The 13969-nt window shown below is 40.6% G+C and overlaps 1 protein-coding gene across 4 annotated transcripts in view; it reads left to right on the top strand.

Moving 5' to 3' along the window:
• SFI1 (SFI1 centrin binding protein) overlaps window positions 1–13969 on the top strand; it is a 72108-nt gene that overhangs the window by 7300 nt on the left and 50839 nt on the right. For 2 of the 4 annotated variants that reach the window (XM_074321170.2, XM_074321169.2), the window contains exons 2-4: window positions 219–344; window positions 5984–6157; window positions 7429–7500. In XM_074321170.2, coding sequence (XP_074177271.2) covers window positions 322–344; window positions 5984–6157; window positions 7429–7500 — 269 coding nt within the window. In that variant the 5' untranslated portion in view covers window positions 219–321. Of the gene's footprint in view, window positions 1–218; window positions 345–5983; window positions 6158–7428; window positions 7501–13969 lie in introns of those variants that run through there. The other 2 variants (XM_074321172.2, XM_088800924.1) reach the window with 2 other exon arrangements.

The raw sequence follows: 13969 nt of genomic DNA, 5'->3' as shown, positions 1-13969 counted from the left end.
GAACTTGACCTGGACAGGAGGAATGAACCAGTCATAATCTTTTGAATGTGGCTCAATCTCCTATTAGTTTCCTTTCTTAGAAAAATAACTTCTTAAAAATGCAATTTAAAAAGTAGTTTAGATCAGAGACTTCCCATGTTCATCTGGTGTTGAAGCTGGCATGTAGCTGTTCAGAAAGGTGGCTCTTAATTTACTGTCTTTTATTCCCTTTCTCTTAGAAGGGGAAGCTAAATGACTTTTTGATTCATGAAGAATCTGCTCACTAAGAAGTGTATGTCAAGCCACTGGTTGAATTTCCATCAATAAGAGATAAAGCGGAGGATGGAGAGGAAGGTTGACTCCAGGTGAGTGATGGGACTTGACAAAAAAGATAACTGAAATTATGGCCTTTGTAAAAACCCACAAACATTTTGTGTGTGTGTGAAAATAATAAAAAATGTAGTTTTCCCCTAAATCATGAGTGGTGAGATAAGAAGTTTGGGTACGGATTTTTTGTTGTTGGTTTTTGGGTTCCTCATCTAGAGTATAGTGCACATTTCATACCTTATGTTACAGCCAGAAACCATTTTGCATCATTAAAATTTTGATTTGGAGCAGGAATGAGGATGATTTTCCTGAAGTTAGATGTTAAAACATTATGGCTAGCTGGCTATTGTATCTTTTTCCTACTTTTGATCCTGGTTGCTTTCAGCCTGCATGAAGGTTCTTTTGGTTCCAAATGACAGAATCCAACTCTGGCTAGCCTAGGCAAAGGGGAAGAATTTACGAGAAAGAGACCGGTTTACTAGTAAACCCCAGACTCACAGGTGTGGGCAGGCGTGTGAATTGCAGCTGGCCAGTCAAGGGTGTCCCACTGCCCTAGACACAGTGATTGGTTCAGGGGCGGGCAGGTGACCATATAGGGTTAATCGGAGGTTTTTCTCTAAAGCTGAGACAACCCACCTAATTTAAAGAGAGGCCCACCTAGTGCTGAGGTTGCTGTGACAGCAGTTGTGTTTCCACCATGCAGAGACCACAAGGGAGCCTGCGCTGTAGGAGGTAAGCAGGTCGGCACATTTAGAGAAGCAGCAAGATCTTACAATGTTGAGACACCAGTTCTAGTCCTTGAGGCTGTAGTTCAGAATTCTTTCAAAGTACATGAGCTAGGGTATTACCTCTTTGTGCTGGATATCTTCAATTTACCCCTCCCTGCAGATCTGATCTCCACTCATCAGCATCCAGGCTTCCTGTTGGGTTTGGCTAAAGAGGAGCCCTGTCAGGAGAGAGGGAGGGAGGGAGGAGAATGAGGCCAGACTATTTATTCCTTTGGCTCCCTCCTTGTAAGATACTGGGTTGGCCGTGTCCCTGCACTGAAGCTCACAGCCCTTCATAAGGCAGCAGACCCTGTATGACTCTCCTGGATTCTGGTAATTATTCCTTCCCCTCATCCCTTTGGGCCTGGAGGTGGTACCATCTTAGCTTCTACTAGCTTCAGGTTCCTGCACTGTCCGTTGTGGTTCCTGTACACCACCTTAATAAATGTGCCATCCTCAGATTGTCCCATTTTTAATATATCATCTGTTTTCTCTGGGACTTTTGGAAGTTTTATCATGACTGGTGCTGGATTTTGTGAAATGGTTTTTCTGCATCTATTAAAATGATCATATAGTTTTTGTCCTTTCTCTTATTAGTAGGGTGTAGGCTAATTTTTACCCATATTTCCATACTCAACTGTCATATCATCTCCAGGAAGCCTCTTCTGACCACCCTGACCACCCGTGTGGATTAGGTACCTTTTGTGTACAATTCCCACAACACTATGTTTCATAGCATTTAACGCTTTCATAGCATTTAACAATTGGTATTCTCATTGTTTGTCATCTCCATAGACTATGGCCTCTTGAGAAACTGTCTTTTATCTTTATGTATTTAGTGCCTCACAAGCTATAGGTGCTCAATAAATTTTCATTGAGTGAATAAAGAGAGTGTGTGTATATGTTTAATATATGAAGGCTTTGTGGATCTGTTGTTTCAGTTTCCTTGACCATGGAGTGTAGCTTCTTTGTGTGCTTGACATTGTATATTAAAAATTATGTATTGGAATGTCTTTAGGGTTGTGATGAAGTTGCCTTCCTCCAGAAAGGATTTACAATTCCCTCTGTTAGTCTCCTTGGTACATTACTAGTTTGGAATCACCTTAAACCAGAATTTTTTTTCATTATTTATGTATTTATTTTTAAAGATTTCTATTAAAATATAGCTAACATACAATATTATAGTAGTTTCCAGTGTACACCATAGTTATTCAACATTTATATACCTAAAGAAGTGATCACCATGAAAGTCCAGCAACCATCTGACATCATACTTTGCTGTCACAGCATTATTGACTATATTCCCTATGCTGTACATTACATCCCCATGATGTATTTGTTTTCTACCTGAAAATTTAAACCTCTTATTCACCGTTACCTTTTTTCTCCCTTTTTTAATTTCTCAGTTACAGTTGACACCTTAAACCAGTTTTAAGACTTGCAATTCCCTGACCTGGGTAGAACCCAGACTATAAATTCCCATTGGGCTACAATACTTCCAATTCACCCACACCCTCAATTTTGTGAATGGTCCCTGAGTCTTTTGGAGGTGGACTTCTTACTAATCTGATGTACAAACCAGAGTACCAATTACTTTAAATCATCCCAATGCATAAAGTACCAGCTTATTCGTTTATAATGAGAAATAGTATAATTGCCAGGGAAACCAATGTATGACACCTCTCTCCCATAAGGCACTTGCTGCAGGAAGTCATGTTAAATTCAGAAGATTTCTTAGGGAGTTTAAAATCAAAGTTTGGGAACATAATTGATACATCAGCTCCATGATGACTACTAGAATAAGATATCAAAATGCGAATCTGACTGTGTCACCCCCTTTCTACTTAGAAGTCACTTAGAGTCACTTTTCAGTGACTTTTGCTGCCTTTGGGCTCCAGTCCAAGGTCCTTAGCTTTGCCGTCGTGGCCTCTCCACAGCTCATTTCCTAGCCTCATTTCTTACTACCCCATGCCTCATGCTCTGCAGTTACCCTGCTTTTTTACTTTGGATTAGGTTTAGAAAGTACAAAGTAACAGATTTTAAATAAGATAGAAGTTACTACAGGAAATCTGGAGGTAAGTGGCCCAGAGCTGTTATGATGGTTCCGTCCAGTAAGAGCCTCAGTGACCTGGGACCTTCCCCCTGTTTATTTCACCATCTCTGGGATGTGATCTTCATGCTCTTGGTCCAAGTTCACAGTCATACCAGGCAGCACAGTGGAGAAAGACAACAAACAGTGTGCAGTGGCTGGCTATTAAGGCAGGTTACAGAAAACCGGCACCTGGTGATCCTACCTACACTCTCTTAGTCAGAAATTAGTTTCAGAAGTTGGTAGTAGGGGAGCCTGAGAAATGTAGTCTTTATTCTGGGCAGCCATGTGCCCAGCCAAACATTTTATTATATGGAAAGAAGAGAGCATGGATATTGGATGTGTGTCAGTATCCTGTACTGACTATAAGCTATCGACATCTCACTTGCTCATTGTAAGACATCTTAATATTTAATACATATTTATCTTTGTATCCCCAGGCCTACCTTTGTTGTAGGTTCTCAATACTGAATGGATAAACAAACTGGAGGATATAGGGCATGCTTTCCTGTAGGCACTTTTGGATGAACATTTTCAAATTCTTCTTACTTTCATCTTTCTGTGCTTCTTGGCTAATCACTCTTCCTATTGACATTAAAAAATGGTAATTGTATTACTATGTTTTGAATTAAGCCGAGCTCCTCCCCTGTTCCCCCTGTTCTTCATGATTTTTGGCTTACTGATACTGTGTTTTTAAAGTGCCTTCTGTTTCATTCATTTTGTATTTCTTCAGTCCTTTCCATCCTGACCTTCCATAATTTAATAAATGTTGTATGAGTACCTACTCTGTGCCTGGCAGTGTGTTAGGGGCTGAATACTTATTAGCAAATAAAAATGGTCTGTCATTAGGCTTGCACGTAGGTTAAGGGAAACATATAAGTAGATACGTAGTTTCAGTTTGTGAACCAATGGTTCAATATAGTCATTAATTCAGTGTTTATTTGACTTTATAGAACATAATTACTGCAAATAACGAGACTCAACTATATCTCTATCTATGTATATGTACCTATATATATCTATATTTTTGTCCCTGAATCGTTTCAGAGTAAATTGAGGCCAGTTGTCTCAAAAGTGTTATTTATAGCAAAAAGAAAACAAGAAAATATAAGAAAAACTTCCCTTTCATTCCTGTCGTTTTGGTTCCAGGATCACATATTGCATTTTGTCTTTTTGCTCTCCTTTAATTTGGAACTCTTTCTCAGTCTTTCCTTATTTTTCATGACTTCAATAGTTTTGAAGAGTTCAGACCACTTTGACCTTTTATGATTATTTCTCACTTTGGGTTTGTTCAATGTTTCTTAAAGGCTAGTGAAATTCAGATTAGGCATTTTTGGCAGGAATATCACATAAGTGATGCTGTGTTCTCAGTGCATCAATATCAGGAAACACATCATGTTGATTTGGTCCCATTACCATTGATGTTAACTTTTATCACTTGCTTAAGATGTTGTCTGCCAGGTTTCTTCACGATAAAGTAGTAAGTATTTTGTGGGGAAATACTTTTTGAAACTACATTAATATCATGTTCCTCATCCAACTAGCACCTCCTTGTTTTTGGGTCCATTGATGATTCTTGTCTGAATCAATTATTCCTAAATGATGTTTCTCTAATTTTCTCATTCCTTCTACCATGTTTCCCTGAAAATAAGACCTAGCTGGAAAATCAGCTCTAATGCCTCTTTTGTAGCAAAAATTAATATAAGAACCAGTCTTATTTTACTATAATATAAGACCGTACTATAATATAAGACCCGGTCTTATATAAGATCAGGTCTTACATAAGACCAGGTGTTATATAATATAACACCTGGTCTTATTTTACTATAAGACCGGGTCTAATATAATATAACACCGGGTCTTATATTAATTTTTGCTCCAAAAGATGCATTAGAGCTGATTGTCCAGCTAGGTCTTATTTGCGGGGAAACACGGTAAGTTTAATTGGTATTCTACTGCAAAGTAGAGCGTTCCAGTCTCCCACGTGATGCATGTATGTAAGTTTGTATTTATATCAGTATGGATTTATGGATTCTTATTTTATTCAGTGGGTTTTCATCTATTACAGTTAAAATTGTCCCAGATTTGGCCAGTGGGAGCCCTTTCAAGCTGGCTCCTGTGTTCTTTTGACATACCCCCGTCATTCTTGAACACTTCTTTATTTTCTGACCCAAAAAGATATTCCAGGCTCATCTTGCGTTTTCCTTGTCCCAGACCTGAAAAATCAGCCGTATCTCCAAGGAGCCCTGGTTCTTTTTAGTCTGGAATGGTACTTTATAAACAATATTTAAGCCGTAGGTGTGCTCACTGCTAATGGGATGGCACTGCTTCTAGGTATTTCCTGCAGGCAGAGCTCTGCCATACATTTTTTTAGAATCATGAGTTCATCCCAATAATGTTTCTAAATGGGATTAAAAATCAGAAATTTAGTGTTTAGTAAAATTATGTGGTTTCATATTGATATAAAAGTCACGTTATCTGAAAATCATTCCTAATTGTTTTTTATGTAAGGGAATGGGAATCTGTTTCTAGTTTGTAAACAATCACCCTTAAAATAACACATTAAAATGTTAGAACTAATGACTCCAGGGTACCCATTAGCTCTGTAGTGTCTGCCTACAGCCGACTCAGCAGTGCCTACCCCCTGTGGCTGGCAGGTATTTCTGTCAGAGATTGGGCTGCTTATTGTTTTTGAAGCATAGTTATTAATCAGACTATCTCAATGAGCTTATCTGTTCAATTTTGCTTGTATGTTAAAAGGTATTTGCATCGTATGCAGAGATTTGATTCTGTCCTTTCCCCCTTCCTCCTCAAATTTAAGGTCTTTTAGGGATGGTGCAGCTAAGAAACTTTATTCTCCAAAGATACTGTCCAACAAGAAATCTTCTGCCTTCTCTGGAATCCGGAGTGAGATACCTCATGCTAGTCATCCAGTGCAGTATCGTGCCTCACATGCTCGGACCCACAGGGGTCGGTTAAGAGAATTGCACATCAGGTGAGCTTGCAGGTGGTCGCCTGCCTGCAGTGACGTTTCCGTTGTTCTCCCTTCTTGGTTAAACTGAGGGGATGATTCTTAGTCTCCTATCACATTTGGATAATTGGATATCTTGGTAACTGCTCTTTATGGCAGAAAGTTTAGAAGAAAAGACTATTTAGGACTCTGCAGACATAAAGTCTGTCAGTGAGTGTTTTCATTCATGTTCTCTAATTGTACCCCACAATGTGTAGCTATAAAGATTCTTCCAGAAAAAGTCTAAACATGGTCCAAGAAAAAAAATTTTTTTTCTTAACTCTGGATTAGGTCTATCAAAGGCATCCATTTATGCATTCAACAAAATTTATCATGTACCTACTTGGCCAGGTGTTGTGCTAGGTACTGAGCATACAGGTGAATAAGACATTCCTGGTCCACGACCTCATGAAAGCTTAAAATCAGGTAGGCTTGACAGACTGCTAAACAAGCCACAACAACAAAGTATGATAAGTGCAATGAAAGGAGAAAATGCGGTACCACAGGCCCATGTGGCAAGGACAGCCACGCTAGTGTAGCCAGCAGTGATTTCCTGGAAGAAACAGAGTTTAAGCAAAGTCCTGAAGGATAAAGTAAGGATAAGCCAGATAAAGGGCAGGAGGAAGAAGAGCTATCTAAGTCAAACCTAGAGATTAACAGGCCAAGACAAGCCAACGTTTTTTGTGTGTACCAGGACTGTGCTAAGTACCAGGGAAACTGTAAGATACGGTCCTTGCTCTCGGGCTCACAGTGCAGAGGGAACAGCAGGCACCCTGTGAGCCCATAGCTGTGATTTGGTGTCATAATGTTACACCGGGGGTTGGGACAGAGTGGTGAGAGTGCAAAGCTACTCACTCTGTTAGGGTTGGGGAAGGTCCAGGAAGGCTTCACGTAGGAGCAAGCATTGGAGATAAGAACTGATGGGTAAGTGGGCATTTGCCAGGCATTTTAGGCAGGAAGAATAATACGAACAAAAGCATTATCATGTACTTCCTTTTCCTCAGCTCTGCAGTCTTCCTTTACAAAATACTTGATACTGAAAATATTTTTTAAAAAAATAATTGCTTGATTTTAACTTGAGACATCTTTCCCATCCTATGCTCTGTTTGATGCAAGATTAGCTGTGATTCACCTTTTGAGTCATACTAGCATCTCTCCCCCTGGGACGTTAAAGTTTCCTTCTCCTTTCTTGAAAGCTGATGACATAAGCCAAATGGAGTTTTAAAATGTGTATGTCGTTTCTTTCCTTCTTTCAGATGTGTGGCCAGAAAGTTCTTATACTTGTGGATTCGAAAGACTTTTGGAAGAGTATTTCCCTCTAAAGCCAGGTAGTATTAGCTCAGAACACAAAACTGCGGAGTTCATTCTGGGTTTTTGTTTTGTAGTAGGCCCTTATATAACCTTTATTATGGCATGTATGCCGTTCCTCCCCTGCCCCTCTCCCTGCCTCTGGCAGGCATATAACATAATGGTAATTTAATACATTAGTTTGACTGAATGAGTGTATGAAGGAATGCTAAGTAAACCAGGACACCTAAGGTCCTCTGGGGAAAAAAGTATTTGCCCAGAAGAAGTAAATGAGCTTTTTCAGGACACTGGCAAGAAGGACAAATTGACATGATCTAGGCCAGAACCTGGGGAAAAAGTTGGCATTGGCAATGGAATGACATTTTAGTCAAGATAATCAAGTCCCTCTGCCATAGCTTCAGTTTGTACAAGCCGCCACCCACTGCTTCAGGTTTTGGTTGATAATTTTAGCTAGGGTGCCCAGAGTGGACTGTAAGGAAGAGCCCCGGGGGTCCGGGACGCTGTGCAGGATGTGATGTAGTGGGGTGGAGAGAAGGGGCCAGTGTAGGGTATGCTCCAGACGGAGAATTGGCAACCATTGAGAATGTATTTTAAAAACTGAGATGTTAAGGTTTCTCAGCCCCTTTCTTCTCCCCTTTCCTACAACCTTTCCTGTTTTGTTTTTCTGAGTCCAGCTTTCCTAATCTGGAACATTTCATTCACGGTCTCTCAAGCAAATTTGGCCTGTGTTTTTTGTCCTTCTTTTCTCGTTCTCAGTTGGAGAATTGATCTGAATTTCCTGGTTTGCCATTTATTGGAAGTCTTTTTTTTTTTTTTTTTTTTTTGATTGAGTTGAATATTTATTTTTCCTTGGTTAGCTTAGAAGCTATGTACTCTGCTACTTTTACAGACTGCCCTAAAGAATATAATATACAGTAGTCCCCTAATGTGTGGTTTTGCTTTTTGCAGAATATACTGTGGTTATTCATGGTACAAAAATATTAAATGGAAAATTCCAGAAATAAACGATTCATAAGTTTTTAAATGCTCATCCTTCTGAGTATTGTGATGAAATCTCACACCATCCCACTCTGTCTCACCAGGGACATGAATCATCCCAGAGCATCCGTGCGCTACCTGCCCTGTTAGTCACTTAGTAGCTGTCTCAGTTATCAGATCAATTGTTGTGGTATCACAATGCTTGTGTTCAAGTAACCTTTCATTTACTTTATAATGGCCCCAAAGTGCGAGAGTAGTGATGCTCGCAATTCAGATATGCCGAAGAGAAGCCATAAAGTACTTCCTTTAAATGAAAAGGTGAAAGTTCTCAACTTAAGAAAAGAAAAAAAAATCGTATGCTGAGGTTGCCAAGATGTGCAGTAAGAATCTTCTATCCATGAAATTGCGAAGAAGGAAGAAGCAATTAGTGTTAGTTTGTTGAGAGAGACTACATTCACATAACATTTATTACAGTATATTATAGTTCTATTTTATTATTGTTGTTAATCTCTTACTATGCCTAATTTATAAGTTAAACTTTATCATACCTATGTATGTATAGGAAAAAACAATATATTTAGGATTTAACATTCTGCGGTTTAGGGATCCACTGGGGGTTTTGAAATGTATCTCCTGCGAATAAGGGGGGACTACTTTGTATCTTTAATTTGTTGGAGTCTAATGTTAATTGGTCCTTTTTTTAAAAAAAAAACTTTTTTTTTTTTTTTTATGGGGGAAGGGGAACAGGACTTTATTGGGGCACAGTGTGTACTTCCAGGACTTTTTTCCAAGTCAAGTTGTTATCCTTTCAGTCTTAGTTGTGGAGGGTGCCATTCAGCTTCAAGTTGTTGTCCTTTCAATCTTAGTTGTGGGGGGCACAGCTCAGCTCCAGGTCCAGTTGCCGTTTTCTAGTTGCAGGGAGCACAGCCCACCATCCCTTGTGGGAGTCCAACGGCAACCTTGTTGTTGAAAGCCCGTGCTCCAACCACCTGAGCCATCCGGGAGCTCAGCTGCAGCTCAGCTCAAGGTGCCGTATTCAATCTTAGTTGCAGGGGGCGCTGCCCACCATGCCTTGCGGGACTCGAGGAGTTGAACCAGCAGCCTTGTGGTTGAGAGCCCACTGGCCCATGTGGGAATTGAACTGGCAGCCTTCGGAATTAGGAGCATGGAGCTCCAACCTCTTGAGCCACCGGGCCGGCCCCTGTTGCTCATTTTTTATGTGAAATTAATTTTTCTGAACTTTTAGAGTGAGGCGAGTTTCAGTTAAGCTTTCCTTCTTATGTCGTTTTTGTAGTGTTCACAAATATGGTGGCTGCTTCTAGAGGATATCCTGGTTCTCGTCCCCTGCCATTCTTGATCTGACCCTCTATTCCCTCTCCTGCTCAATTTCTTTCTTTTATTTTTTTAAATTTTTCTTTCTTTAATTATTTATTTAAATTTTTACTGGGGAACAGTGTGTTTTTCTATGACCATCACCTCCAAGTCAAGTTATTGTTTTCAATCTAGTTGTGGAGGTCACAGCTCACTGGCCCATGTGGAAATTGAACCGAGGACCTTGGTGTTATGAGCACAGCGCTCCAACCACTGAGCAAACCATTCGCCCACCAGCGGCTCAGCTCCAAGCCCAAGCCGTTGTTTTCAATCTAATTGTGGAGGGCGCAGCTCACTGGCCCATGTGGGAATCGAACCGGCGACCCTGGTGTTATGAGCACTGCGCTCTAACCACGGAGCCAACTGGCTGCCCCCTTTTTCAAAAAATTTTTTCAATTACAATTGACATGCAATATTAGTTTTAGGTGTCTCTCCTGTCAATTTCTGTTCTATTCCCAACAGTTTCTTCTCAGTATGAAGCCCTTTCCTCAAAGGGAACTTGACAGATCTGTTTTGAGACTCTGGGGCTGGATTACTCCAGCTGTTTCAATTCTTCTTATGTGAGCCCTGGTATTGGAGAAGACAAAAACCCTCAGTTTCAGCTACGGGTCTCAAATTGGGCCTCTGGACTTTCCAGTGACTACTTACTGGCTTTCTTGGGGATCTCATGTTCTCACATTCCACAGCTACCACCTCATTGCTCCTTCTTTCTTATGTATAAATGTTCATACCATGCAGGTCTTTTGACTGTGGGTGGTTTGTCCTCACCTGCTTGCATTTTGGATTCCTGGGCCTATCTTGTGACCTGATTTTGTTGTAATTGATGCATGAGTTTTTGGTTTTGCTACATGGCTGCCCGGTGTGTTTTATGGGGATTCAGAGATTGAAAAATTATGCTGCTGCTTCCTCTCTTCCCCAAATCCTTTTCTTATTTAATTTTAATTTAACTTATATTTGACCCATATTTAACTGGAACCTTCTTTTCAAACAATACCTATTTATATTCCAAGTAGTTGGGAAATGCTGATTGTATTAGTTAGAAATGACTAAGAGAAAGTTTTGACAGTGGCTTAAACAAACTTGGATTTGCTTTTTCTCAGAAGCAGTCTAGACGTTGGTATTGGTTCAGCTGTTCAGTGATGCCATCAAAAACTCAGGTTTCTAGTACCTTTCTATTAGGTTGGTGCAAAATTAATTGTGGTTTAAAAGTAACAGTTGCAAAAACTGCAATTACCTTTGCACCAACCTAGTTCACCGTTCTTAGCATATTGGCCATTTGTCCTCAGAGATGACACCACAGTTGCAAGATGACTGTTCTAGCTTTACACAGGAAGAAGGGGGAAGGGTGGTGTCAGCTCCATTTGTCTTTTTATCAGGAAAGCAAAACTTTATCAGAAACCCCCAGCTGCATTCTGCTTCTGTCTCATTGGCCAGAGCTATTCACTGGCCACCTTTAGCTACAGAGGAGGCTAGGAAAAAACCTTTCTATCCTCTGTAACGGATGCCCATGAGGAAGCAGAGGCTTGGCAATAGGTGTTGGGTTAGCCAGTGACTGGTGTCGGCCACACTGCTTTACTTTATTTACTTTCTTTCCTCTTGAGTTGTGGCAGGGTACAGGGGAAAGAATACTGGACTGGAGTTTAAGAGACCCGAGTTTTGGTTCTAACCCACACCATAGCTAATTGTTTAAGGGTAAGTTATGGCACTGGGCCTCAGTTTCTCAAATTGTAAAATGAGAGAGGAGAATATTTGCTCTCTTAGCATCTACCAGAATTAGAAGTCTGATACTGTGTTTCCTTAGAAATTTGTGATGGGGTGGTTGTTTCCAACTTGCGGTCTTTTTTTTTTTTTTTTAATGAGTTTTTTTGGGGGAAGGGAAACAGGACTCTTATTGGGGAACAGTGTGTACTTCCAGGACTTTTTTCCAAGTCAAGTCGTTGTCCTTTCAATCTTAGTTGAGGAGGGTGCCGTTCAGCTTCAAGTTGTTGTCCTTTCAGTCTTAATTGTGGAGGGCATAGCTCAGCTCCAGGTCCAGTTGCCGTTTTCTAGTTGCAGGGGGCACAGCCCACCATCCCTTGCGGGACTCAAGGAGTTGAACCAGCAGCCTTGTGGTTGAGAGCCCACTGGCCCATGTGGGAATGGAACCGACAGCCTTTGGAGTTAGGAGCACAGAGCTCCAACAGCCTGAGCCACCAGGCCGGCCCTTTCTTTTTCTTCTTTTTTTTTTTTTAATCAAGTGGCTTGTTACATTGGGGAGGGTTGGGCATATTGATCTGTGGGGTTTTTTTGTTTTTTTGTTGTCTTTTTCCATATTGAATTATTTATTTCTCACTTTTAGGAATATTAGTGGGGAATGAATGATATATCAGAAACTAGAATAATGCGTTTACGTTCTTGGAGGATGTCATAACTTTTATGAACTGGAGTTGCTTTATCATTAATAAACTAAACCAAAGTTACCATTGAATTAGGAGGGCAAAAGTAATACAGTATGAGTCCATATATAAGGTGGTCTTAAATATGAGGTCGTCACCTATTTTTCTCTGCAGAAAAGATCTGAACAAAATTTTTGCCTAATTTGGGAAGTAGATAAAACGGTCATGTCCATTTATGGTATAAATTCATCAATATTTCTTCCTCATTCTTAGCTAATAGCTTTCTTTCCTGTTTTCTTGAGAAAACAGAAGCAGCAGAAGAGCCCTCCACGAGCTCTCTCCACTACATCTACCCAGTGCCAGCATCTGTCACTGTGTAGCCTACTTTCCCTACTGTTAGGCAGATGAACTATCCAAGCTGTCATCTTGGCAAAATCCTTGACTTTTGTATTATGTTCCTCTTGTGCCTACTCAAGTCCGTCACCCTAGCAGTTTGGTTTTTTTTTCCGTCTATTCTGCATCATTAATTTCCCCCTCTGTACTGGGTCATTTGCACCAGCATATAATGCAGTTATTTTTCCCATCCTGAAAAAAAAATTCTCTTTGGCCTTTCTTCATCCTGCAGCTAGCACTCCATCTCTTTGCTCCCCTTTACATCTAATCTCCTGGCCATACGCAGTGTTTCCAAAACCTCTTCTTGGAGTCTTTTTAAAATCCATCCCACAAGGCTTTAGATTCTAGCACTCCACCCAAACCGTTTTGTTAAGGTCACTAAATTTGCTGAAATCAGTGGCGACCTCTTAAACTTCCTCTTACTTGACCTACCAAGAAGCGTTAGATAGTCTGTCCTTCTTCAGAAAGCCCTTTCTCACCACTTGCAGGTCTCCAACCTCTCATGGTTTTCCTTCCATTTTGACTGCTTCTTCTAACTCTCTTTTGTTGGTTCCTCCTCATCTGAATACCCTACACCAAATCTTTGCACTGCTTCTGTGTCTCACAACCGTGGCAATCTCATCAAACCTGATGATGGTTCCCAAATATATACATCCAGCACAGACCTCTTCTTAGAACTCCAGACTGCTACATACACGACAGCTCCATATATGACAGCTCTACTGTGTGTCTAATAGACGTCACAGCTTAATATGCCCAAACCTGAAATCTAGATCTTCCCCACAAAGCTCCCTGCTGATTCTTCCCCTCTCGGTTAATGGAAACTCCCATCCTCCCTGCGACTCAAACCTGGGAGTCATCCTTGACTTCTCTTGTTTGCTAACACCCAATTTAAATGCCAAAATTATGGTGATTCAGCCTTCAGAATATATCCAGACTCCAACCTCTTTTCAGCACCTCTAGTTGCTACCATCCTGGTCCAACCCATCATCATCTCTCCCGTGAATGAGTCCATGAACCTCCTCACAGGTCTGCTTCTGGCCTTGCCCCTAGTCAGTCTCTTCTCAACAGGTAGCCTGAGTTAAGTCATGTCACTCACGTCTGCTCAGATCTCAGGTGGCTTCCCATCCTGCTTAGAGTAAAAGCCACAGTCCTTACTGTAGCCTGCAATGCCAATGAACTTTAGTTTTTACCTGTCTATAGATCTTTTTTCATGTCTGCAGTCATTATTTTTCATATTCAAGAGCTATTTCTTGTTCGCTGAGTGTTCCTTTTTTTTTTTTTAATAGCATCCTGGAAGCTCAATTTTTTGAGAATAACTTAGTGATTTGTTTTTAAGATTTTTGTCCATATTGCCTGTTTCTTTTGAGCT

This window comes from Rhinolophus sinicus, chromosome 9 (assembly GCF_057876585.1).
Source record: "Rhinolophus sinicus isolate RSI-liver-muscle chromosome 9, RSI-T2T, whole genome shotgun sequence".
NCBI classification, from domain to species: Eukaryota; Metazoa; Chordata; class Mammalia; order Chiroptera; family Rhinolophidae; genus Rhinolophus; species Rhinolophus sinicus.
Note: the sequence above shows the minus strand (reverse complement) of the source record. Positions and strands in the feature narration are given on the sequence as shown.